The sequence below is a fragment of the Homarus americanus genome, unplaced genomic scaffold (assembly GCF_018991925.1).
Source record: "Homarus americanus isolate GMGI-L3 unplaced genomic scaffold, GMGI_Hamer_2.0 scaffold57965, whole genome shotgun sequence".
Classification (NCBI taxonomy): domain Eukaryota; kingdom Metazoa; phylum Arthropoda; class Malacostraca; order Decapoda; family Nephropidae; genus Homarus; species Homarus americanus.
Genome location: NW_024725031.1, coordinates 2,932,465 through 2,954,708, shown reverse-complemented (window position 1 = coordinate 2,954,708; position 22,244 = coordinate 2,932,465). Strand labels below are relative to the sequence as shown.

Sequence of the window (22,244 nt, the reverse complement as noted above, 5' to 3'; positions counted from 1 at the left end):
TCAATCTATGGAGACTCAACAAACAAAGGCGGGCGACAAAGGGTCTTACCAAATACTTCATGTCCAAGCAGGATAGGACTCGAAGCAACGGATTTAAGTTGTTTAGGATTAGGAGGGAGATAGGAAGGAACTGGTTCACAAATAGGGTGGTGGACGAGTGGAACAAGCTTAGCAACTTTGTAGTAAGTGCTGGAACGCTGGAAAGTTTTAAAAGGAGGCTAGATAGATTCATGGATGATAGAGAGTGGTAGTAACTCTCGACAGAAGCTGCCATGCACAGGCCATCCGGCCTATTGCAGACCACTTATTTTCTTATGTTCTTATGTTCTTATGTTCTTATTGGCATGGCCCAACAGATCATACCAGTGGCACACTATTAGGCACCTCCTCGTGGCAGTGTCCTTCACTAAAAGTGCTTCCAATTCTGACAGTACCATAGTCCTCTCCCAATACTCCCCTCCCCTCCAGCCGTCTCTCCTGAACAGTGAATATAACTTAATAGGAGATCGACCTGACTCGGAGGTGAAATACAAGAGTCTCTGAACACATGTAAGAGTGAGCTACAGGTATCCCGGCACCAGAAGCTAGTACGTACGTCATAAAACAAAAGGTTAACATAAATCTATTTACAGACGACATTAAGATGAACTCGGAGTATTTTTATTGGTTATAATTTAAAGCACGGGAGAGGTTACGGCTTAGCAAAACCCGATGATGATTTTCCCACACAGTAAAGCTGGAAACTGACGCCTGATATTGTACTACTAATTCCAAGAAATACATAAATAGTCAACATCTTAGAGTTATATACAGTGATAATGTTACAGATTATATACTTATTTAATAAAATAAACTTGCTATTTATTTTGGTGTATGTTATGAAACTTTCTCCTTAAAAGTTAACATATGATAATAAAGATGGTTATGAACTTAGTTAGATGTCAAGACTTACAAAAGTATAAACTATACATTAGTTAGTCCTGGTCAGAAAATGTGTTTTTTGTTGTGACTGCTCCTGCCCGTCAAAGCCGCTAATGTTATTAAAGTCTGTCTGTTAAAGACATCTGATCCAGCCACAACCATAAACCTGTCGTGAACTTTACACAATGACCGTGGTGAACTTATGCAGGGTGGCGGTAGCTATGAGGGTGTTTCTCTACTCACCATCTTTGGCATTTTCGCTGGAATGAACGAATTAATTAAAAACAAAATCCGATACCTGGTAGATGCTGAGACGTCAAGGATAATATAGGGTTTTGAAACATAATTAAAAGAACTTATCCCAAAATACGATTTATTTCAAAATTTCGCAAAGAAGAAATAAGGGAATTTAATCTATCATAGAGTATATGAGAATCATGGAGAAGTCTAGGTGGGTCCTGGTGTCTTGCTGGTGGGCGTGGTCATTGTCACGGGCTTAGTGGTAACCATAGTGATGGTTGGGGTGATGGTAAAAGGGCTGGGGGACGTAGCTGGAGCTGTGGTCGGCCTCTGGTTCAGGCTCGGCAGACCTCTTGTGGTAGGGATGGACGTGGTACGGGGGGTAGGAGGAATGATCATATTTAGATTTCTGATGGACCCCGTAGGAAGGTTCTGCCTCAGGGTCGGCAGACCTCTTGTGGTAGGGATGGACGTGGTACGGGGGGTAGGAGGAATGATCATATTTAGATTTCTGATGGACCCCGTAGGAAGGTTCTGCCTCAGGGTCGGCAGACCTCTTGTGGTAGGGATGGACGTGGTACGGGGGGTAGGAGGAATGATCATATTTAGATTTCTGATGGACCCCGTAGGAAGGTTCTGCCTCAGGGTCGGCAGACCTCTTGTGGTAGGGATGGACGTGGTACGGGGGGTAGGAGGAATGATCATATTTAGATTTCTGATGGACCCCGTAGGAAGGTTCTGCCTCAGGGTCGGCAGACCTCTTGTGGTAGGGATGGACGTGGTACGGGGGTAGGAGGAATGATCATATTTAGATTTCTGATGGACCCCGTAGGAAGGTTCTGCCTCATCGGCAGACCTCTTGTGGTAGGGATGGACGTGGTACGGGGGGTAGGAGGAATGATCATATTTAGATTTCTGATGGACCCCGTAGGAAGGTTCTGCCTCAGGGTCGGCAGACCTCTTGTGGTAGGGATGGACGTGGTACGGTGGGTAGGAGGAATGATCATATTTAGATTTCTGATGGACCCCGTAGGAAGGTTCTGCCTCAGGCTCGGCAGACCTCTTGTGGTAGGGATGGACGTGGTACGGTGGGTAGGAGGAATGATCATATTTAGATTTCTGATGGACCCCGTAGGAAGGTTCTGCCTCAGGCTCGGCAGACCTCTTGTGGTAGCTCTTATAGCTACCATGGCTGCCATAGGGGTGGTATAAGTCAGAACTATGGTAACCAGTACTAGGCTCCGCCTCTCGCTTCTCCACTTCAGAAGCGCAAGCGGCAGCCGCCAGAAACACGATCACCTGAGGGACATAACACATTGGTGAGATCCAGAGGGAGGCAACACTCTGGTGAGAACCAGAGGGAGGCAACACTCTAGTGAGAACAGAGGGAGGCAACACTTTGATGCAAACCTGAGGGCGGCAACACTCTAGTGAGAACAGAGGGAGGCAACACTTTGATGCAAACCTGAGGGCGGCAACACTCTAGTGAGAACAGAGGGAGGCAACACTCTGGTGAGATCCTCAAGTCTTGCCATAACACTTACGTATATAATAAGCCACGACTTCTCTGTTTCTCATCTTGCCTAGCGTTGCCTCCAGGTGTATTGATGAATTAAAAGCATTACAATAATATTTGTTAACTGTACAGTTGTAACTCGTTTTCTTGATGAACATAAACAAGTTGTTAAAGATTGACTCTTAAGTCTTGAAGAGTATTTTTTTTAGAGGAACATATATAGGATATATTACAGAGAAAAAAACAATGTTTTTATAGTATTTTGGCGGCCTTTTTCAGCCATCTCAATAAGAGCAGTATTTGACTCGGTTACTCTTAAAATCAGATTTATTGCCAGTGTTATAAACAAATCTCTGCACTGTTCTTAGTTACTCTTGAGTTGGTAAATTCAGAAAGGAGCTTAGGCTAAGAGGAGACTGATAGGGATATACAATGCTAAAGGTGCCGGAAACATTGGCTTACTAGAGGTGATTAAATGCTGCATACTTTGATGCATTAAAACATAAAAGGTTGGCTATTATTTTTTCTGAGCGTCGTCTAGTTAACCTATCTAAGAGGTGAGGCCAACTGCATGCTTGCATGTAAACTTAGTAAGCTATGAGTGTATGTATGTACACATATTTCCTACATATAAACTCATACATACACGTATAAAGATTAGTAAACATCAAAATCTATGTATGAAGACTTGGCCTATAATAAACTCAATCTATGGAGAGTCAACAAATAAGGGCGGGCGACAGAGGGTCTTACCAAATACTTCATCGCTGCTGTCGGGGGGAGAGAGCCGCGTGTTCTGCTGTTCATGCTGGAGGTTCTGTCTTATATAGGAGGCTCGCCGAACCTTGAGGGGGAGGAGGAGTAGGGGAGAGGTGAGGAAGTAGAAGGTGTAATGCGAGGTAGGGGTCCAATTGCCTGTGGTGATGGTGTGGAAGTATTGTAATAGATTCTTTAAGTTCAAACACAGGAATTGTTAGTTTGGAAGGTGACAGAAGATATGGAAAAGATGGGTGGATGATTTGATCACAGTAACCCCGAAGAGTTTAGTGAAATTCATAACCTGTAGGGCGTTGGAGCCCAGTGAGGCAGATGGAGGCGGAACGGAGTAATGTACAGTACATAGTCATCGTCTTGTGATGGTTGATGGTGAAAAGGGTAGCAATGGTCAAGTCCCGAAGTCTACTCAAGGTGTATATGTGTACGTGCTTGTGTGTACAGTATGTGTATATGCGTGTGTGTGTCGTGAATGTACAGTCGGCCACAAGAATAAGTATACACCTACGGTTCGTGTTTGAGACCAAATATCTTGTAACTGTCCTGAACAGAACAGACAAAATTACAAAATGGCCTGTAATTTATGTTTTGTTCCTAAAGATATGTTATAAATACATTTGTTGTGAATGTTTTACTATTGTCTTGTGTTTATATAACAAGTAATATATTGTATCCAATGGTAGTAAACTTGTTGCCCAATGGGATTGCAGTTATAGTACAGCTCCCTCCTCCTCCCCCACTTTCTCTCTTACCCGACTTTTTTTTTACTGATGTTTGGATTAGAAAAGGAAGAAAGAGGAGTAAATAGAAGAATAAAGAAGGGGAAACAGAAAATAGTTAGAGATAACAGGTGGGGGGGAGCTGAGTTTCATCATGCGTCTGGATGGGCAGATTCAACGTTACCAGACCATTTTCGGACCTTACAGCTACAGTGTGTATACTTATTCCTGTGGCCGACTGTACAATGTACATGCATGACGTATACTGAATAGTGTCCATATGTATGTATGTATGTGTCACTGGCAGAGAACACACAAGAGATGATGGGTGTGTCCCAACATCTTGCCTCAGGGTTACAGGTTATTTTCACCTCACACAGAACCTTATCGCCATGGCCGTCACCACCAAAGACTCGAGACTGGATCATCGACTCGAATATTGAGGAGCTTAGCAAGGGCGTCTAGCGTAACCAGCACAACAAACACTCACTTAACCACTCACGGGGCCCCATTTAAAGTACCCAGGGAGAGAAACACCTAACTATCATACTCAGATGCTTACACTGGGTACGTAAGACTCTGTGAAGAGATACAAGGTTAATAGAGCCGTGACCCCCCCCCCCATGTGGTGCCACACTCTGGTCACACGAACCTGCCACACCTCTCTTACCTCCCATATACCAATACACTGTTTATATATACATGTATATTTTCTCTTCCTTTATTTCTGTCTCTCCAGAACTATTTCCAGCTCTCAGTCGTGTCATGTCTCACCCTGAGTAAAGAATACTCTACAAAAAAAACATCAAACTATTTATCATAATTTAGAAACCTTGGTATTTTGTTCCTTTGCATCTCTCAAGTGGCAACACAGTGCAACAGTAGTGCCAATTCCCTCATACCAGCCTCGCCAGTTTGCAACGAAAAACATAAAGTAGTTGAAGCCACACACCTCGTAAACACAAACCACATTATTTTTTTGTAACGCGGGGTAATTATATCTATATGAGTGTAGTTCCCTCACAGTGCCGCCTACACTTGACGACGTACTAATTCTGGGAGTCTGCCTTGGGTGTGGTTTTAGAAAGCGGTGTTACATTTGTCATCCAAGGAGACCACAAGGAAGTTGTCATTTTATTCTATTTTTATCTAGTAACATTTGTTTTTTACTGTCTAGCAATCTATCTCTCTCTCTACCCTTTTTTCTTCTTTCTCTTCCTTCCTCTTTTATCTTTCTTTCCATCTTTCCATCCCCATCTTCCCCACTCTCCCTTGCAGTGGGGGAAAAATACGTAAAAAGGCACAGTACACTTCAAGTCTTGGTTCTGTGGCTCAAGGAACACAGCACCTGGATGAGTGAGACAGCGACCATATCACCTAGAACGATACGTCTTGGTCTCTGATGTGACGCTTCTCCCCCGTTCTCATACTCTCTCGTGAGTGACGGGGAGTGACTGGGACAGAGATATTGTATTTTGTCTCAAAGGGATAATGTACACCCGTCTCTGGGGGATACTGAACATTAATCTCTGGGGGATACTGAACATTAATCTCTGGGGGATACTGAACATTAATCTCTGGGGGATACTGAACAGTAATCTCTGGGGGATACTGAACATTAATCTCTGGGGGATACTGAACAGTAATCTCTGGGGGATACTGAACACTAATCTCTGGGGGATACGGAACACTAATCTCTGGGGGATACGGAACACTAATCTCTGGGGGATACTGAACATTAATCTCTGGGGGATACTGAACATTAATCTCTGGGGGATACTGAACATTAATCTCTGGGGGATACGGAACAGTAATCTCTGGGGGATACTGAACACTAATCTCTGGGGGATACGGAACACTAATCTCTGGGGGATACTGAACACTAATCTCTGGGGGATACGGAACACTAATCTCTGGGGGATACTGCACATTATATCTCACAAGTGGTGTACTGGATAACACGTAACTTTACCTCACTTATCAAAATATTCCCACCATTCAAGCGAGTTGTATATACTGTAGAGTAAAATAATAACACAAAGCTCTAGTACTCAACACTGTCTAGATGATGTATGGTATACTGGTCTGTATAACTACACGGTTTAAGTATGTTGTATATCTGTATTGTGTGTCTATAATAGAACTGTATACCTGCATCGTCTCTTTATATGCTGATTCATTTGTAAACTTGTCTACGGATTTTACAGAATGTTTGTCTATCTGTCTGGGCGTGTTATTCTCTTTTCTCACTCTCTTTTCGCTGAAGCTGTGACCTTTCCTCTAGTGAGGTCAGAACACAACTGTAGTATATATAAAACTTAGAAGAATTATCCATAGAAAGGCAAACAATTTCTGTGATTTTTGGAGGGTGTTTCATTCTCTTAGGATTTAATTGGAAGAATCATTCAAAGAGTAATTTTTCTAGAGTTATTTTATAATATTGAGCCATAATATTTTCATTTATAAACAGAGTTTTCAATGCAATGTATGCTTACAAGTTATAAGTTCCTACTACATTTATTTTTTCTGCAATATATGCATGAAAAATATAAGTTCTAGTACATAATTTTATTTTCTCTATTATTGTTAAGGGCATTGTACTCAATAAAGTCTTTTCAACACCTCTACATTTTCTGCTCCTATATATTTTGTTATATTCTAACATTTGTTTAAAAGTAGGCCAAACTTCTTTCAAGAAAGATATGGCCTATATATGAAAGCAATTAATGTGTAGAACTCGCAATCCAATAATATACTTACAGAGGAACCAGGACAACAAGAAATAATTGATGTTGTAGAAACAAATAATCCAAGATATTTTTGGAGGATTTTATGGTGTGTATTGTAATTTTATTTTTTTTTTGGCTACAAATTGCATTAGTAAGTGGTGAAAAAACACTTTAAAAAATATATTTTCTTTTTCAACAGAAACATCTTAATATTCAAAATAGTGCTGGAGAGTTTGGAATATCCAAACTTTCTGAAGTTGTAATTTTCAGATATAACGGTATTTTAGTTTACCACAGAATTATTATTATAATTCAACAGATATTTTATGTAAAAATATATACATAATCTCTGTAAATTATACAGAAAATGTTTGGCAACAATATAACCAGAGAAGTTACTGTAAATTTAAATTTTTTTAACAGGATAGTGAGTCAGGCGCTACTGGGGTCCACTGAAGGTAGTGGTCAATAAGCCTTCATAGAACAAAACAGATCATTGTGAAGAAATAAACCCTTGAGCGCCAACTGGCTATCGAATTCCATGATATTAGAGGTACTTAGTCCTCTGGAGGCCACTGGGAGGAGCCAGGAAGCGGTCTGCTGCTGAACGAGGACCTACATCACAGAACCATGAGGCCAAAATGAGGATTATACGTTTAAATTCCTTGTACTGAACGAAGATTCTGGATTCAAGATCACATCTCAGGTTTAAAACCCTAGTTGGACGAAGATCCTGAACTCCTGACAAAACCTGTAGGACCCAGTTACCTGCTGCTGAAACAAGGAAAATAATACTGGGGAACTTGGGCTCCACTCACCGCGAATTAGGTATTCCCTGTGACACATCCAGCCCTCGAGGCACAGCAATGGGTGGGTCTATGCCCTGATTTCCAGACGTCTGTTTTGAAGGCAATATGTAAATTTATGCAGAGTGGTGACAGTTGTCGAGTCATGTGTGTGTGTGTGGGGGATGTTGGGTGTGTGTGTGTGTGTGTGTGTGTGTGTGTATGTGTGTGTGAGGATCCTAAACATGAAAATGCTGGTCAATCGATATATTTGTTCCACTTAATTTTCACAGTCATAACACTCATTAACTTAATCGTCATGAGACAACCATGGAAAAAAGGAGAAACTAGATGTCTTTCACTCAAGTCATGAACGTTGCTTCAGGTCAAGGATCTTCGTAGTTTTTATTTTCACTACAATCATAAAACAGCTTTGGGGTTACACACACACACACACACACACACACACACACACACACATACACAGGGGAGAAGAAATTAAGAGAATCAAGAAAGATCACAAGAAACTCAGACAATGAAAACAAAAATAAATACTGTAAATAAGAAACAAGAAAATAAACTAGGAAAGAATGAAGAAACTGGAGAAAAACAAACAGGAGAGAGTATTGAATGTAACGAGACTGGGGACACTACGACAATTATAGACAACACATAACACGTCAGCGTTCCTACACTACCGAGAAAAAAAGAAAGATAAAAAAAATGTTACAGGTGATGATGGACAGGTGTGTATTTACCTGATGATTAGTTCACCTCCAACTTAATTTACTTCACGTTAACTGGGGGTGCTTACTGCTTAGGTTAGGTTAGATTAGGTTAAGCTAGCGTTAGGTGAGATTAAGTTAGGTTTAATTGGGTTGGGTTAAGTTAGCTTATTGAGACGCCTGAAAATGCATCAATGTCCTTGAAAAGTAGATTGTAGATTAATAAAGTCATTAGATTATATTTACAATGTGATAATAAGATATGCTAATATAATTCTACTAATACTTTCACTGTCTTAATTCCAGTAGATAGTAGAGAAGATATATGCACTCGTGTTACTTGTAATATGTTACCTAGACAGTGAATATTACTTACTATTTGAGTGTATAGAAAGTAGACAGTGAATCAGTTTGTGTGTTTACAGTTGAAAGCCTTGAGTGTTATTTAGAGTTTAAAAATGAGTTTCACGTTTTAATGTTCACAGATAAAATGATTAATAATAGACTGTTACATCACGCTGAGGACAAGATGTGGCCGCGACACCGCACTACGCCGCATTTACTTCCTCAACTAAAAGTCAGGTATCCATTGACAGTTGAATCGACGTAGCCTAACCTAACCTAACCAAACCAAAGATACACTAGTCAGGATAGGAGTAGAGAGTGGACTACCTGACACCACCACCGGGATTGTAAAGGTCACCACAAAATAAACAAAGCCACACATACAAACAATTCATAGAGTTAGTAGTTGCTGTTCCAAATAGTTTCCCAAAGTTGTATCTCACCTTAATGGTCTTTATAATTTGTTTGATAATTGTTTACTTGTTTAATTGCTAACTTATTTACCGCCACATGAACTAATACTTGTTCGAGTTGTTGAAGATATTGAATATATTAAAACAACAAATGAGGTTTAACTAGTATTGCATTAACTCATCTGGCAGTTAGCGGAGAGGGAATTTAACGTTGATATTAACCAATGTAACAAATTAACTAAAGACTTTATGTAAATTTTATCCTTAGCAAATTATATATACTTAATAACAGTTTTAATCAACCATTGTCCACTGAATGATAATTGACAGTCATCAACTTAAAATCGACAGGTAGAATAGAGGATGCGGGGGGTGAGTTGAAACAGCACTCATATACTGTTCCTAAGGGTCATTGGTTTTACTTCCAGGGCGCCCTATTAGGAGTGGGGTCTATTAGGAGTGGGGTCTATTAGGAGTGGGGTCTATTAGGACTTAGGTCAATTAGGACTGGGGTCTATTATGACTGGGGTCTATTAGGACTGGGGTCTATTAGGACTGGGATATATTAAGACTGGGGTCTATTAGGACCTAGGTCAATTAGGACTGGGGTCTATTAGGACTGGGGTCTATTAGGACTGGGATATATTAAGACTGAGGTCTATTAGGACTTAGGTCTATTAGGACTGGGGTCTATTAGGACTGGGGTCTGTGGGACTGGGATATATTAAGACTGAGGTCTATTAGGACTTAGGTCTATTAGGACTGGGATATATTAAGACTGAGGTCTATTAGGACTGGGGTCTATTAGGACTGGGATATATTAAGACTGAGGTCTATTAGGACTGGGGTCTATTAGGACTGGGGTCTATTAGGACTGGGGTCTATTAGGACTGGGGACTATTAGAACAAGGACTAATTAGGTCTTGGGTCTGTATGGACGAGGGTCTATCAGGTTTGGGGTCTCAACACTTGGGCTTCCGAGGACTATAAGACCTCTGATACCTAACAAAGGCTTCAGTAATGAGACTTGTCATTCCGAACAGAAACCTGGAATTAGATTTTCTTCCATGTCATAGAAAACGGGTCGCAGGTAAATGGGACGCATAACCCAATAATTTTCTCCTAACTAGTTGTATTCATTCATTCGTTCATACAGAATACGAGGAAATATACCTAAGTTATCATACACAATACACATGTTCCCCCCTCCTCTCCCCCGTAAAAGAAGTATTGTAATTTTTTTCATCTTTACAATTTGAAAAACTTGACGAAATTCCTTGATATTTTTTTTCTCTCGTGTATCGTATTGTTGTTGATTATGTGAGAATAAAAACTTAAATTAATATTTATTTTGATACACAGGAAGTTTCAAAAGTGTTAACTCGATAATTTGCTTAGTGTGGTATAGATACGAGTCTTATATACTAACACGGTAAATGCGAAAGTTGTGGAACCAACACATCTCACGAAGCCACGAACCACATCGAGCTTTTGGGGAGGAGGGTGGGGAGAGGGTGAGTAGGGAGGGGGTGGGGGGAGGGGGGGGGAGGGGTTGAATATGTAGATTATTGCACATACATGGAAATATACACACACACAGATCATGCGTTCCCAATGCAATACACACTTATATACATGCATACAAATATTAGACACAGTGACACTCATCCGAAATTGAATACACACACACAGACATTCACACACACACACACACACACTCACACGTACACACACACACACACACTTTCCTCTATGGCAGTTGCACTTCCGTTTACTTCAGTGTATATCCTCATGGACAGAACACCTCCTGATGCTATTACTGCAACGACTACATCATTAAACATTACTGTAGACTTGTTGCCAATTCTCCACCCAACGTGTGTTTTGGCGTAATGAGACTTTGATGGACACAACTCAGAAATGTTTATCTTGTACCGTTCAGTCTTTTGTGAGAAGTGAAAAATAAAACAGCCCAACTTCACTCATATAACTGATGCGTGTATTTCTTTCTCGCTGCAGGCTTTGATTTCATAAAGCTTGAAACAGTGTGAAGTAATGGGAATGAGCTTCTGAACGCTATTTTGTCACCTAACTTAACTTAACCTAACTTAACGTAATCTCAACCAAGTAACGTTAAGGTGTTTAATCATCAGGTAAAATAAACTGAGAGGGGGTGCAAATCTTCAGGTGATCCAAGAGTAACACTGCCAGACGGACGATGTGTGTGATAAAAAACTCTGACTGGTTGCTCAAAGAGTTCAAACCATTCCCCAGGTGACAGAATTCAGACAATAAGAACATAAGAACATAAGAAAATAAGGAGTCTGCAATAGGCCGGTTGGCCTGTGCATGGCAGCTCCTGTCGAGAGTTACTACCACTCTCTATCATCCATAAATCTATCTAGCCTCCTTTTGAAACTTTCCAGAGTTCCCGTACTTACTACAAAGTTGCTAAGCTTGTTCCACTCGTCCACCACCCTATTTGTGAACCAGTTTCTTCCTATCTCCCTCCTAAACCTAAACTTATCCAATTTGAATCCGTTGCTCCGAGTCCTATCCTGCTCGGATATTATAAGAACTTTATCTATATCCCCTTTATTGATTCCTTTCACCCACTTAAATACTTCTATCATATCTCCCCGCACTCTTTGTCTTTCAAGGGAATGCAAGTTAAGTTTCTTTAACCTATCCTGATATGGAAGGTTTCTAAGTCCCGGAATCATTTTTGTCATTCTTCGCTGCACCGACTCTAGTGAATTTATATCCATTCTATAATAGGGGCACCAGAACTGAACCACATAATCGAGGTGCGGCCTAACTAGCGCAAGATATAGTTGCAATAAGACCTCTGCACTCTTGTTACTTACACTTCTAGATATAAAACCCAATACTCTGTTTGCCTTATTTCGAACATTAACGCACTGTTTTCTAGGCCGTAGGTCCGGGCTTACAAGTACCCCTAGGTCTCTTTCACAAGTCGACTTCTCTAGGTTGATGTTGTTAAGGCTGTATACATGATAAGTATTTGTTCTTCCAATATTAAGTACGCTGCACTTGCTGGTGTTGAATTTCATTTGCCATTTTTCAGACAACCCCTGCAGTTTATTTAGATCCAATAGGTAAACTCAGGTGAGGATTGGGCCTGTAAACTCATCAGGAAGGAAATTCTCATCTTACATCTTGAAGTTTGTTGTCAACGTTCGTAAGTTACTCCCCGGAGCTTAATATTGGTCAGTTTCTCTGCATTGTGAGTAAAAAAAGCCTGAGCAAGTGAGTGTTCTAGCATATGCCGTATTTGATGAGAGTGATTAGAACCAGATTCCATGGTTGGTTTAGATTTTAAGCTTGCCGAAAAATGCAGAATTCACTCAACTGGGTCCCAAGCCACCACCACACACACTACCGTTGTCACCCATCTCCAGACGACTTCGCCCATTAAATTCCGCATTTACGAAAGTAGTTTTATGCCGAAGCTTCTTTGCTACAACGGAATTTCAGGGGAATTAGAGTTATTTTCTTTTTTATATTTCAATTTTAATTTTCTCACATTTACGTGAGTGTTGATGTGACGTGATAGTCGTGCGCATGCGCTTCATTCTTGAACTCTTGATGAACAGGCAGTTGAAAGATGGCGTCTGTGTGTGAAGGTTGAACTTTGTCTGACTGACTGGCGCGTTGGTTTTGGAGACCGAAGCCGCCCTAGCCGTCAACATCTTTAGGACTCACGATGTTCTCGGGTCGCCAGTCAAGTGTCCGAGATGTGAATACGAGTGTCAGTACCGTGTGTAGATGACCATACGTGGAACATCTCAGAGACCGAGGACACCATACTGCACTACTTCCTCATTCAAGTGGCATCACTATCCTTCTGCATCTCTTAATTAAGGTAAGTGTCTCACACACACCAGGAGGTTCAGAGGTCCTAGGAAGCTTGGTCAGGTATTTTTGGTTTCTCTGGTTAGGTTTTTTAATATCGCCACAACGGCTCATCTCCTCGGGCAATGAATGTCATATTCGTATGTAAGACGATGGATTATACCTTAATAACCGAGTAAATTAGGTGATAACAACTGCTAAATATTAACCGCTGCTAAAGTGAGGTAATCCAGCCAGGTAGGAGGCCAGGTGTTGTGAGTTAGCATGATCAACTGCTGCACCACCTTCATTCTCAAGTGTCGTGAAGCTTCGAGACAGTTCACTCACTCACTCGTTCACAGTGAAGTGAAGCATTTGAAACCTTCGTAAAAACCGATCACTTACAATCAGAGAAAGTCAAGGGAAAGTTAACTAAAATGGGAAGGGTATACTGAGATGTTAACTCAGTATAAACAAAATAAATTCTTTGTATGGGATAAACTTTGTGTGAATCTATGCCCAAACACTTCACAGCTTTAGCTGATGAAGGTTGGGTAAGGTTTTCCAAGGTTTGTTTGGTGTTTGAAATATTTTACCCCACATTTTCCCTCTACTTTAGAGCCTTGCCCAGTTTGAACAACATTGTTGAGGTAAATACAGTATATAGTAGTTGCCATATAAAAATAACTCAAACTTTTAATTTCAGTCGGAAACGCTATAGACTAATTTTTCCTCTACCTCCCTATACGAGACTCAATATATAAGTAGGTGTTGGCAATTACTACATATTAACCATATCGTGTATGTGTTGTGTGAATGACTGGGTTTTATACCATCCTGTGAGTGTGAACGACTGGACTCTCGTAGCAGTGGTTTTGAATTAGAGAAATTTGGATTTAGGCGCGAAATAGGTAAACATCCATCACCTTCTTACGATTTTTTTTCTTTTTCCATTTAATAGATCTCTAAGAGAAACGAAAGAATATACTTTAGTTTAGCGAGGCATTCCAAAAATAAACGCGATATTCGAGATTTATTTATTGTAATAATCATGAATTTTTCTAAGTCCCAATTTGATGTTATGGTGACAAGCAACGTGGGATGCCCCGGGATCGAACTCGCGACCCTTAGGACTTATTAGATCGAGCGGCATACTCCCCATAAACCGATATGCTGTATACCTGTCAGCATATGACTCCAAAGTGACTATATCCATCACTGATTAATATACTCGTTTAATCATGACTAAAAATAAAGTTGAAGATACATAAATAAACCCAAAGGTGACTTAAGTTCATGACTGACTCAGATTCCCGTTCAAGATTAGACCTTCATAAACAGATTAACACTTTGACCTTGTTCGAGTTTCGCCTGAGATGTTGCTTGAAATTACGTAAGAAGGTGGGAGGTAATTGGTCAAAGCGAGCGTCAGTGAAGGTTATTAAAAAAAGAGGTAATTACGCGAGTACAGACGCAACTCGTCCTTTTGACGTTAACCTTTGAACAACTTCCACCAAAGATGTCACTGGACTCGTTAAGTTTGGCAGTAGTAGTAGTAGTAGTAGTAGTTCAAAGTGTTCGGCAGGTAAAATACTCGAATCCAATTAGGGAGGCGAGTGTTGTTAAGAGAAGAGCAATTTCTACAGCACACACACACACACACACAGTTGAAGCATTAGACGAAAATAGAGGCATTTTATCGAGATGTTTTTCTCTTATAAACTTTTGGGGATATTTTATTACGATCTCTCTCTCTCTCTCTCTCTCTCTCTCTCTCTCTCTCTCTCTCTCTCTCTCTCTCTCTCATCTTTAAACTCTAGTAATATAGACCAACGTCACCTTCCCAAGTTCGCCAATTTTCTCGGATCACTTTCGCTAAGCCGATCATCTTTTGCAGCTGATGAGAAACACATTTATAGCGAGAGTCTCCCTGGCCCGCGAGGCTTAATTACCTCGGTGAGGACGCCAGCCGGATATTATGGAAACGTGGACGTCATGTCGCCCTTCCCACCACACCCCGTCCTGCCCACCAAACCCCGTCCTGCCCACCACATCCCGTCCTGCCCACCACATCCCGCTTTGCCTACCACATCCCGCCCACCCACCACATCCCGCCCTCATCCATTTTGCGAACAACGTAATACTTCAAGGAGTTTATACAGGTTTTCTTGAAGTTTAGTTTTTGCACCCCTCCCCCCACGCCCCTCGCCCAAACAGCTCAGAGGAGTTTCATCAAAGACAAGTTTCAATTAAAATTTGCAGTCAGGTGGCTAATGCTTCATCCGTGAAATCGCCTTTACCAGTTTCAGCAGCTGGGGTCAGGGTGAGGTATACAGAACCGGGGAAAAGTCATGTAGCTTATGTTGATTTCATACACACGACGTTTAGTTATTTCGTTCTCTCGTAACTGGGGAGAGAAAAAAAAATCGGAGAACGTATCTTGTCTCAGCAGTCTCAGGCACAATCCTCTACTGTCGTTACCTCTGTGGGTCTGTTGGCTGGGTGCGTTCTTATTAACAGGTGAGCCTTTTTTTTATGAGCTGCTATCAGGTGTCGCTGGAGGAGGAAAATAATCTAATTAGCAGCTGAATAGTCTTGGTAGAAGAGGAGGAGATGATGGTAAAAGAAATTATGAATTGCTGGCTGCGGAGTGTGTGTGTATATGTGTGTGTGTGTGTGTGTGTGTGTGTTGATGCTAATGTACACGTTTGTTTATATTTGTTTACATGAATATATATGTGTGTGTGTAGTTAGTGTTTTCGGAGTACTCGCTTTGTGTACACGGGCTTGTTTGTATGTTTGGATAGCCTGTGTGTGTCTGCGCGTGTGTGCAAAATTTCATGCAGGACCCTAAATAAAACACCCATCACGCCTCCCCTCCCAAAATTGGCAGTGGTCACAGTTTTTCAATTTTAATTCCGGGTCGTGTTGTGGTTAATATCCGTGTTGTCCATCCTCAAAGAAATAACAGATACATCAAAGAAACAACAGATTTCCAGCGCCTGTCTGTCTGTCTGTGATCTGGGAGTCGTTTTATGCCTATTTCACACCAGCTTCCACAGACCCAATATACGAAACAGTTGACCAGGATTGTTTTTAGTGAATTTCAAGAATAACACGGTACCCAGACCTGTTGAGGGACCTAAGGGCTGAGTTCCATGAGTGGCTGAGTTCCCCAAGAGTGCCCGGTTATATGATCTGATTAGCTGCTAGCTCACCTGATTGGGTACCCACGCTCATTGGTCTTATTGACTGCTCTGGTTATTTGATCTGAATGGCTGCCTACGCTAACTGATCTGATAAGCTTCTGTTAATCTAATGGGCTACGGTTCACCGATCGGTCGCTGATTCTTGGCTAAAACACAACTGTAATAAATGTTTTAATCTATCAGCAGCGTTTTTCTTAAGTTATCTACAGATTTTTTTTCTTGATCTAAAAATTTGGAGGGAAACGCATTTGGCACACACACATACAGTCACACACACATATACAGTCACGACGAACACACACACACACACATAAACAGTCACGAACACACACACAGACAACGATAAAACACACTCCAAATTTTAACACCAAGTTTTATTAAAATGTTAAAAAGAAAACATAAAATTTAACGGCAGGAAAATGCGAAAATATCTCGATCTTTTTTATGTGCTATGTCCGCCACCAGAAGGAGGAGTACCACCCATCTGTAGTCGTGGCAGTGTGCAAACTTCCTGCCACATCTTACTCGGAAGTTGGCTAGGAACTCTAATGTCTCAGTCCCACAGTGCCATAGTATCACAATGTTTCAGTGCTATAGTCCCACAATGCTACAGTGCTATAATGCCACAATTCTTCAGTTCCACAGTGCCATTATACCATAGTGTCACAGTGCCATAGTGCCATAGTGCCATAATACCAAAGTGCCATAGTGCCATAATACCAAAGTGCCACAGTACCATAATACCGAAGTGCCACAGTGCCATAATGCCATAGTGCCACAGTGCCATAGTACCATAGTGCCAAAAGTGTCACAGTACCATAATGCCATAGTACCACAGTGCCATAATACCAAGTGTCACAGTACCATAATGCCATAGTACCACAGTGCCATGAGACCAAAAGTGCCACAGTGCCATAATACCAGAAGTGCCACAGTGCCATGAGACAAAGGCCACAGTGCCATAATACCGAAGTGCCACAGTGCCATAATGCCACAATGGTTTAGTGCCATAATCCTAATGCTTTAGTGGCATAATGCCATAGTGCTACAGTGACATAATGCCACAATTATTCAGTGCCACAGTGCCATAATGCCATAGTGACATAATGCCACAGTGCCACTGAATCGGCTGCTTGTGCAATTAATCAGGCCGTTCACATATATCTATTATTTGGGTTTAGTAACGAAACCCAAACGGTAGTTCCTTTGTTTTATTATAAAAGTTGTATATATAATTCCTGAGTGTATATCAACCGTAAGTCTCACTGTATGAGTGAATGAAAGGGACGGCGTTTATGTCTTATAAACGTTTGGTCGTCATTACGATATAAGTTGTTGTGGTGACTAAAAGAGTGAGGCCTCGCTGTGCGGGCTTACAGATATGCTGACCACGGGTCACTCCCTCCTGGGAGAGTTGCCCGCTCACGTGTACAACTCATGTCATACTCATAGACAGTGGAAAGTTACAGGGTGGTGAATCTGAATATAATATCAGATGTATTGACCCATTTATATAATATGTTCTGTTGATGAGACAGGGGCCCATTACACCACAATGCCATAATGCCACAGTGCCATAAAGCCACAGTGCCATAATGCCACAGTGCCACAATGCCACAGTGCCACAATGCCATAATGCCACAGTGCCATAAAGCCTGTGCCATATACAGTGCCACAGTGCCATAATGCCACAGTGCCACAATGCCATAATGCCACAGTGCCACAATGCCATAATGCCACAGTGCCATAAATGCACAGTGCCATAATGCCACAGTGCCACAGTGCCATAATGCCACAGTGCCATAAAGCCACAGTGCCATAATGCCACAGTGCCACAGTGCCATAATGCCACAGTGCCATAATGCACAGTGCATAATGCCACAATGCCCCAGTGCCATAATGCCACAGTGCCATAATGCCACAGTGCCATAATGCCACCAGTGCCACAGTGCCATAATGCCCACAGTGCCATAATCCACAGTGCCACAGTGCCACAGTGCCATAATGCCACAGTGCCATAATGCCACAATGCCATAATGCCACAGTGCCATAACGTACCAAGCACAGTGCCATAATGCCACAGTGCCAGATGCCATAATGCCGATGCCATAATGCCACAATGCCACAGTGCCATAATGCCTGGTGCCACAATGCCATAATGCCACAGTGCCACACGCCAAAGCCACAGTGCCGTGCCATAATGCCACAGTGCCATAAAGCCACATCAAATGCCGGTGCCATAATGCCAGTGCACAGTGCCATAATGCCACAGTGCCACAATGCCATAATGCCACAGTGCCATAATGCCACAGTGCCATAATGCCTCCAGTGCCACAGTGCCATAATGCCACAGTGCCACAATGCCACAATCCACAGTGCCATAATGCCATAGTGACATAATGCAAGTGCCACAATACCATAGTGCCATAATGCCACAGTGCCATAATGCCACAGTGCGATAATGCCACAGTGTCATAATGCCACAGTGCCATTGTGCCATAGTACTACAGTGACATAAATCCACAATTATTCAGTGACACAGTGCCATAATGCCATAGTGACATAATGCCACAGTGCCATAATGCCACAGTGACATAATGCCACAGTTGGATAATGCCACAGTGCCACAGTGGGGAAGATGCCATCGTCTGGGTCCATAATGCCTCGAAGCGGGTTACCCTGGAGAAGTACACTGCTCGCTCGACACAACTCATCAAGAAAGGTAAATATGAGGTGACGTCAGGTGAAGGAGGGGGTATGAGGGAGGTGTGGGGGTATGAGGGGTGTGGAGGATTGTGAGAGGGTGTGAGGTAGTGTTAGAGTGATGTCAGAAGAAGGTGTTAAGGTATAGGTTGAATTATGGGTAAGTTAAGATTGTGAAGAATATTTAGTTAGCTTAAGTCAGGTTATAAAAAGCTTCTTTGCCGTAACTTAGGTTAAATTAGCCTACCTTAATTTAGGGTCGTTTGAATTACAGTAGCTTAGCATAAATTAAGTCAGGTTTTGAGGAAAGGAAAGCGATGGAGTGTAGTACCGAATGCAGTGTACTATAGCCACACTGCCCGTAACTGTCGCGCTTATGGGGACCATTTTATTTACATTACCTAACCTCACCTAACCTAACCTAACCTCCCATGTCCAGACCCAACTTGCAATCAGCCCTTATCCTGACCCGCCCCCTACCAGACCTCTCCCCCCGACCCCCCCGATCCCCCTATCCTCCCCAATCAAATCAAATCATAAAAAACGTGAACCACGACACACACTATCATTTTTGAGTCCTCTCTTGGCCATGACGGTTGGGGGAAAAAATGTGTATTTTTGTGAAAAGGAAATATATGACGTATTTCTTTTCACAAAAAATACAAAAATTCGAACGGATAAATTTTTTCTTCTCGTCTGTTGTTGATCTGGTTGCCAAGGTTGACGATAATGTCAGACGTCAACGTGAATTGCTTTAGTAATTAGTGTACGCATTAGTGTTGATGTTACGAGGTGTGTGTGTTTGTCTGTGTGGTGGAGGAAGGTCAGGTTGGGTGGTGGCGTTGTGCTGTTCTCTCCTGTGGTGCTTGATATGCTGTTTTAGTGCTGTGTTGTTCCTTGTGCTGTGCTATGCTGTTCTGTTCTATGTGTTATGTTGTGCCTTTGCTGTACTGTTTCACGATGCTCTGCTGTACTCTTACTTGTGCTATGCTGCGTTATCCTTGGTGCTGTAATGTGCTGTGCTGTGCTGTGCTGGGCTGGGAACAGGTTGGCACTACCATCTCTATTTAGTAATGCTAATACCACTCGGTGACTCGTAAACAACAAGAGAACAAATATAAGAAGAAATTCAAGAACAAAATTAATGAAAGAAGAAAAACGAAAGATGAAAAAAAAGAAGAAGAAGAAGAAGAAGAAGAAGAAGAAGAAGAAGAAGAAGAAGACCAACCATAATTTTGGATCATTAGTGCTCTTCTTGTGAGGTTATTGACCATGAGAAAGAGAGAGGGAGAGAGAGGACAGTAGAGGTAAAGGCAGGTAGAGAGAGAGAGCAGGGCTAAGAAAGACAAAAAACAATCAGGCAGACACAGACAGACAGACAGACAGACACAGAGGGCGTCACAGAATCACCAATCACCACTAGAGTGTAATATTACCATATAAAATACGGTCACAATGACACAAATCCTCTCTGAATATATATACAAATTAATGAATAAATGAATAAATCAAAGACACCAATGACGTGATGAATGTTATTTATTTCCTCTCACGTGAACATGATTTATTCGACAGCAAAAAAGTGAAGAAATAAAAATAAATTGATTGAAATGAGATATAATTGAAATGGAATCATGAAATTACCCTCAATTTTGTATTATGGGGAATAGATTTCTCTCTCTCTCTCTCTCTCTCTCTCTCTCTCTCTCTCACACTAACCCACTTACGGTAACTCTGAATAAATTGTAAAGCATTTTGTTGTCAGTGATGAAATATTGTAAACAAGTTTTATGTATGAGTCAACGGGTATATGATACTCTTATATAGGTCGAGGGTGTTATAGGTCGAGGGTGTTATAGGTCGAGGGTGTTATAGGTCGAGGGTGTTATAGGTCGAGGGTGTTATAGGTCGGGGTGTTATAGGTCGAGGGTGTTATAGGTCGGTGTTATAGGTCGAGGGTGTTATAGGTCGAGGGTGTTATAGGTCAGGGTGTTATAGGTCAGGGTGTTATAGGTCGAGGTGTTATAGGTCGAGGTGTTATAGGTCGAAGGTGTTATAGGTCAGTGGTCGAGGTGTTATAGGTCGAGGGTGTTATAGGTCGAGGTGTTATAGGTGGTGTTATAGGTCGAGGGTGTTATAGGTCGAGGGTGTTTGTCGAGGGTGTTATAGGTCGAGGGTTATAGGTCGAGGTGTTATAGGTCAGGGTGTTATAGGTCGAGGTGTTATAGGTCGAGGTGTTATAGGTCGGTGTTATAGGTCGAGGTGTTATAGGTCGAGTGTTATAGGTCGAGGGTGTTATAGGTCGAGGGTGTTATAGGTCGAGGTGTTATAGGTCGAGGTGTTATAGGTCGAGGGTGTTATAGGTCGAGGGTTTATAGGTCGAGGGTGTTATAGGTCGAGGGTGTTATAGGTCGAGGGTGTTATAGGTCGAGGTGTTATAGGTCGGGTGTTATAGGTCGAGGGTGTTATAGGTCGAGGTGTTATAGGTCGAGTGTTATAGGTCGAGGGTGTTATAGGTCGAGGTGTTATAGGTCGAGGGGTATAGGTCGAGGTGTTATAGGTCAGGTGTTATAGGTCGAGGTGTTATGGTCGAGGTGTTATAGGTCGAGGTGTTATAGGTCGAGGGTGTTATAGGTCGAGGTGTTATAGGTCGTGGTATAGGTCGGGTTATAGGTCAGTGTTATAGGTCGAGTTATAGGTCAGGGGTGTTATAGGTCGAGGGTTATAGGTCGAGGTGTTATAGGTCGAGGGTGTTATAGGTCGAGGTGTTATAGGTCGAGGGTGTTATAGGTCGAGGTGTTATAGGTCGAGGGTGTTATAGGTCGAGGGTGTTATAGGTCGAGGTGTTATAGGTCGAGGTGTTATAGGTCGAGGTGTTATAGGTCGAGGTGTTATAGGTCAGGGTGTTATAGGTCGTGGGTGTTATAGGTCGTGGGTGTTATAGGTCGAGGGTGTTATAGGTCGGGGTATAGGTCGATAGTCGGTGTTATAGGTCAGGGTGTTAGGTCGGGTGTTATAGGTCGGGTGTTATAGGTCGGGTGTTAGGTCGTGGGTGTTTAGGTCGAGGGTGTTATAGGTCGTGGGTGTTATAGGTCGCGGGTGTTATAGGTCGGTGTTATAGGTCGGTGTTGGTCGTGTTATAGGTCGGGTGTTATAGGTCGAGGGTGTTATAGGTCGGGGTGTTATAGGTCGAGGGTGTTAGGTCGAGGTGTTATAGGTCGAGGTGTTATAGGTCGGGGTGTTATAGGTCGAGGGTGTTATAGGTCGTGGGTGTTATAGGTCGAGGGTGTTATAGGTCGAGGGTGTTATA

At 42.1% G+C, this 22,244-nt stretch overlaps 2 protein-coding genes across 3 annotated transcripts; both read right to left on the bottom strand.

Annotated features, from left to right (window-relative positions):
• Positions 1-1,280: 1,280 nt before the first annotated feature.
• Positions 1,281-3,470, bottom strand: LOC121864715 (velvet complex subunit B-like). 2 transcript variants are annotated; one of them, XM_042363874.1, is made up of 4 exons: positions 3,431-3,470; positions 2,324-2,460; positions 2,018-2,221; positions 1,281-1,919 (listed from the first exon to the last, which is right to left on the bottom strand). In XM_042363874.1, the coding sequence occupies exons 1-4, from the start codon at positions 3,440-3,442 to the stop codon at positions 1,418-1,420; spliced, it is 855 nt and encodes a 284-aa protein (XP_042219808.1). In that variant the 5' UTR covers positions 3,443-3,470; the 3' UTR covers positions 1,281-1,417. The 2 variants fall into 2 exon arrangements, with proteins under 2 accessions (XP_042219808.1, XP_042219807.1); XM_042363873.1 differs by having other exon boundaries at positions 2,018-2,460.
• A 2,077-nt stretch (positions 3,471-5,547) lies between these two features.
• On the bottom strand, positions 5,548-17,218 carry LOC121864698 (calcium-binding protein P-like). Its single transcript, XM_042363856.1, has 3 exons — positions 17,096-17,218; positions 7,718-7,797; positions 5,548-6,121 (listed from the first exon to the last, which is right to left on the bottom strand). The coding sequence occupies exons 1-3, from the start codon at positions 17,216-17,218 to the stop codon at positions 5,548-5,550; spliced, it is 777 nt and encodes a 258-aa protein (XP_042219790.1).
• Positions 17,219-22,244: the final 5,026 nt, after the last annotated feature.

Coding starts and splice junctions, on each gene's coding strand:
- LOC121864715 (XM_042363873.1), bottom strand. Junction 1,920..2,017: donor GTCCATCCCTACCACAAGAG/GTCTGCCGATGA, acceptor CTACCACAAGAG/GTCTGCCGACCCTGAGGCAG.
- LOC121864698 (XM_042363856.1), bottom strand. CDS start 17,218: ATGGCACTGTGGCACTTCGGTATTATGGCACTGTGGCCTTTGTCTCAT. Junction 7,798..17,095: donor TGTGGTACTATGGCATTATG/GTACTGTGACAC, acceptor CCTTCAAAACAG/ACGTCTGGAAATCAGGGCAT. Junction 6,122..7,717: donor CAGGGAATACCTAATTCGCG/GTGAGTGGAGCC, acceptor CGTGTTATCCAG/TACACCACTTGTGAGATATA.